At 35.0% G+C, this 5,025-nt stretch overlaps 1 protein-coding gene across 2 annotated transcripts; it reads right to left on the reverse strand.

Moving 5' to 3' along the window:
• Nucleotides 1-1,577: 1,577 nt before the first annotated feature.
• On the reverse strand, nt 1,578-3,500 carry LOC149963176 (E3 SUMO-protein ligase ZBED1-like). Of its 2 annotated transcripts, none has more exons than XR_016480193.1 (3): nt 3,258-3,500; nt 2,068-2,148; nt 1,578-1,986 (listed from the first exon to the last, which is right to left on the reverse strand). XR_016480193.1 is itself a non-coding variant. In XM_090170498.1 (3 exons), the coding sequence occupies exons 1-3, from the start codon at nt 3,387-3,389 to the stop codon at nt 1,826-1,828; spliced, it is 375 nt and encodes a 124-aa protein (XP_090026624.1). In that variant the 5' UTR covers nt 3,390-3,500; the 3' UTR covers nt 1,578-1,825. The 2 variants fall into 2 exon arrangements, 1 of the variants encoding a protein (XP_090026624.1); XM_090170498.1 differs by having other exon boundaries at nt 1,578-1,969; nt 2,050-2,148.
• Between the last annotated feature and the right edge of the window lie 1,525 nt (nt 3,501-5,025).

The following is a 5,025-nucleotide window of genomic DNA, read 5'->3' on the forward strand; positions in this document are numbered from 1 at the left end:
AAATGAAATTAGTTGGAGAAAGTTACCTTCCACCATTGAAGAATGTTAATCTTGGGTGGTTGAAGGTCGTCCTTAAGATATTTGAGACACTCCGACCCTTTGACTAACTTCATTGGTCGTTTAGGATAAAAAGGCAAAATTCCAAGATCACCTTCAGTCGAGTTCGTAGTACTAGTTGAAGGGACGGAGGTACATGTATCGTTGTAGAAAGTATTGTAAACAGCGAGGACTTATAGATTTTGCCATGTCCTTGGGGAAGTTAGCTTGAATAAAATCCATTTTCAAGGTAAGGTCCACCACTAAAACGATTCAATGTATTTAATGAACATTTTCTTGTCAATATAGCACCGTTTGCTTAATTAGAAAAGACGTGTTTGATTGTCACGGAGAAAAAATGAAATTTATAAATTAGGACGTTCCATAAAAATTTAATAAATTTACTTTCGCGTATTCGTTGCTCTAGGCTTTAAATATAAGTTACCTGCGCGGACTGGTGGACACGAACTTCCCATCAAGGTCATGATGGGTACACACGCATCCAGCCAAGATAATTACACCGTTTTCAGATGTAATATTACGGCTGTGCGAGTTCTTTATCATAGTGGAGTATGCGCAGGAGCATCGTGAACGCTCTCTGATTTGGGGGAGGCGAAGTCAACGTTAGTCAACTCCCCTCAAGGAGGTGCTGACGGAAGCTTTCAGAGTGGAAAACACACGAGGAACGCGTGCTGATGAACCATTCTCGGTTCATCTATTTTCGATTACCAAAAAATATTTCTCCTCGGGTACCCGGGTGTTCGACTACTCGATTAAGCCATTGTTCTATCGTAACAAAGCCACGAGTATGCCAAATTGTTAACTTGACCACTTCACTTGATCAAAAGTGTGATTACCCACATATCACTTAATTGTTAATGGGGAACTCGATTTTAGGTTAACTAATTTATTACCCGGGTAGAACACTAGAGATCATCCAAACGTTTATCCTTAAGAATCGAATACACGATACTTGGCTCCACGAAAATATTTTTTACATACAATTATACCAGACTCGATGAGCGCAAACCGTTACTCGCAGAGCTCTATGTACAACGTAAAATTTTTAATTCATGAACATAGGGAATTGTACCAATTTATAGTGATTTGAGATATTATATACTTACGAGGTACAAGAAAAAGGGTTGAAATGTAATTTAGGAATATTGCTGTAATGACTAGGGATGCAACGGTTCCATCTTTTAAAACTATCTGGGTTCCGGTTCCGGTTTTTAAATTTCGCTTTTATCGTGTCCGGATCTTATATTTTAACTTTATCGGTTCCGGTCATTAACTTGTGATACAAGCAGTTCCGATTTCACTTCCTAGAATTTACCCGGTTCCTCTCGGTTCCAGTTCCGGTTATTAGTTTCATTCCTAATCCCTATAAATTTAGGAAATTTTCGACTTGGTGGCAACCGTATAGAACCGTTTATCATTATAAAAAACTCGGTTTCGGTTGTCTTTTTACAAACATGGGTTTCGGACACGGTTATCAGATTTTGATATTATCGGTTCCGGTCCCGGTTCCAGTTCCTAGATTTTACCCGGGTCCGGTTATCCGTTTCATCCCTAGTAATGACCAACAAGTCATCCTAAAATTTAATTTTGTGCTAATCTAATATATCACCTTAGAAAGTTATGTAAATTATGATGTACAATATATGTAAATTACATTTCATAGTTAAATATAGTTATTAACGCTATCCATTTGTAGTAAAAGTACCTAACCTATTGCCACCCAAACTGCTTAAACGCGGGACATTTCCATGTATGTAGATAGTTTGTTCTAAGCGGCCATACAAGCATCATTTAACACAGAGTCAGTGTGTTTTTCTTCAAGTTTACTAAGTAACCAGAAATATGCTGCCATAACAGCTGAAATCGTAGGATATCGACTTGCCGAAAACATTTCCGTGGCTAGGTCGAAATCCTAAACAAATTCAAGTACTTAACTATTGATATAAGGCTTAAGTAGTATAAGAATGTAGATAAAACATAATTCACCGTTACCTTTTGAAGTGTAAGAACCTTTTCGAGGTTTTTCCATTCGGTTATATTTAATCTGAATTTCCTCAATTCCGCATCAGATTTAGTAATTGCTTCTATTGACTTGGGAAATTGAAGTAACCGTTAATCTTGATCAAAACACTTTAGAGTGTAAATGAACGCGTGAAACCATGTCAAATTTAGATCGCAAAAATGGTGTTAAATTACACAGCAATTTACGCTGGTTTTTAAACACGGTAATCAATTTTAACAAATTTAAATAACATAGTGGAAAACTTACTGGTTTTAAGTAAATAGCGCGGGATAACATAGCATGCGTGGAATTCCACCTCGTCTTAACGTATAAAACTAATTTAAGGTCGTCTAATTCAAATTGATTATTGAAGTTGGAAAGTTCTCTTTTTGATGCGATAATCTTATTTTGACCACAATACTCCTGATCTATAAAAATAGTTGTTTAATAAATATATAACATTTAGACAACGTACATAATGTTAAAGAGTTTGGCTATACTTTAACCAGTAGCGTGGTAATATAAACAATGAAAACCAACATTTTAGAGAAACAAATTTAGTTAAAGATATAAAGCTGTTGTTTCACCAGCAACGACTAGCATCCTTCCAGTAACTATGGAACCTCGGCTCGTGGGGTCCCATTCAGTGGCGTTGCTAGGATATTTTAGGCGGTTAATAGCCGCTTGTGACATTTTTAAGGCTCCTCCTAAGAATTTTGAAAAGCTCAACCAAACATTTCGAAGAAGCACTTCCCAAAATTAATAGTTTGGCCGGAACCGTCATAACTCATTTCTGAAAACCTTTTAAATATTGGTTCTACGGCACTGACTCGCGCGTTTTTGAATTCACTATGGTTGGTTCATATTTAGAAAGTGGAAAAATAATCCCTTTACAACCAACGGTTGAGAAGTTACCGGGTTTACAAACTCTCGTCAAAACTAGGAAACACCTAAAATGTATCAAGCGATTATTAATAACGCAACTTCAACAGCGATAAAACAACATTGAAGATATATTTAATTTAAGACTGGTTTAAGAAAACCAAATTCCTAGGACAACTTGGCAAGTGGTTTTAAGAATATGATACTTGACCAGGAACAGCCTTATGATATCGAATTGTTTAAATCCAAGTTATTCGCTTCTTAGATCATTATTTTTCTGGATGCCTGAGATAATCATAATTTGATGGAAGTTTACCTGGCATTTATCAACGACTCGTTGAAATTCAATATCGTAAGAAGAGAATAACTCTTCTTTGATTTTTCTCGCGCTTTTCAAGATGAAAATTATAATTGCCGTGTTTTTGTTCACGTTCGTTGATAGCAGCATTTGTTTAAAAGCTGGGTGTTCAACCGCCGTGAACGGTTATCTGTTGCCACAATCCATTTTTTCAGACAGTCCATGGCTTAATCCAAGTCTGTTTTACTGGCCTAAAATAGTTAAGGTAAACTTACTTGGGTCAGCCAATGACGTTTAAGCAAAAGATTGAGTAGCCTTAAGCCTAAAGAATAATAGTTAGGCTAACATCAACCTACGGTGGACAGGAATTAATGAACATTTTAAAACGTGACCCTATAATAAATAAGATTAAAAATACGAACGCGTTACTCGAATCGATAGCGAAAAGACCCGGGAACTTGATTAAAGATAAGGGGACCGATACGAATGCTGCTCAAGCCTGTGGGCCGTGGTGTTGGATAATGCGCCACTGTACACTTTGTAACTATAGTTGTGTTAACGAATATTTTACCGTTGGTAGAACGCTAGCCACTAAACTTATTTCAGGGTGTTTTTTTTCCAAGTGATAACGCAGGTGGCTTGTTCCTAGGCTTTTATTTCGTACTGAATATTTCTAAAATAATACCAATAAATAAATAAGGATCGTCGATGGAAAAAGAGAGGTAATGGTTTATTCTTACTTGTCACAATATTTACAGCTTTTAATATCGCTATCCACGACAAAGTGACTCCACACGTGGCTTCTAAGTTTACGCCCATGAGGTTCTAGCGACTCGCACTCAACCGTTTCAGACATGGTTAATCGCAACAATTAAACGTGAAATATTTATTTCAACTACATTGCGCATACGTTTTAAAAATCGTTTTTTTTAGTTCGATAAGAAACCAAAAGTCTAAAGGTTTTTTTTCCGGTAATTGATAAATATGAATTTTTTAAATATTACCAACTATAAACAAAGAAAAACTTACGGAAGATAATCTAAAGGTCTATTCACACGAGCCAACTTTTTGACCCAACTAGATGAGTCAACTTTGAGTTGAGTAAACTAGTTGGTTCGTGTGAATAAAAGTTCGATGAGTTGATCCACCAAAAAAGTACGCGAGAAAAAAATGGATCACTGATCCATTTTTGCTGACTCAGCATTTTGATTTGAAAAGTTGGCTCGTGTGAAAAGGTCTTAACAAAGTTTTGGCCAAAAAGTGATAGAATTATTTAATTTTATTGGTTGAAAAAACTTTAGATTATTGGATAATAGTTGAACTAAGAAAAAAACTATTGAACATATTAGCTAATAATTACATAAAAAGATAACTTTATTTAAAAATATACGTATTAATCAAATTATACGAATAAAATTTAACGAAAAATATTAACAACATTTTTATTAGAGGTCGGGATGGTTAACTTTTATTCAATAGATAAAGCTATAAAAATTATTCGTAAAACTTTTTGATTATGTAATTTATATTTCTGTATTATACGATTAATTTTTTGATAAATTTGTAAAATTAATCGGAAAAACGACGTTTTTTTCGATAAAAAGCTCTAATTTTACGAATAATACATGTTTTTTAATCATTTTCCGAAATATTAACCGGTAAATTTCTTTGTTTACATTTTTCCCCCGAAAAAAATCAATTTAATCATGGATAATGATTAAGTTACGGTTAAAAGTTTACCGACACCGAGCCCTAAAGCGGGCCATACACGATGCGATTTTTCGAG

This window comes from Leiobunum rupestre, chromosome 1 (assembly GCF_980474605.1).
Source record: "Leiobunum rupestre chromosome 1, qqLeiRupe1.1.hap1, whole genome shotgun sequence".
In the NCBI taxonomy this organism is placed as follows: Eukaryota; Metazoa; Arthropoda; class Arachnida; order Opiliones; family Sclerosomatidae; genus Leiobunum; species Leiobunum rupestre.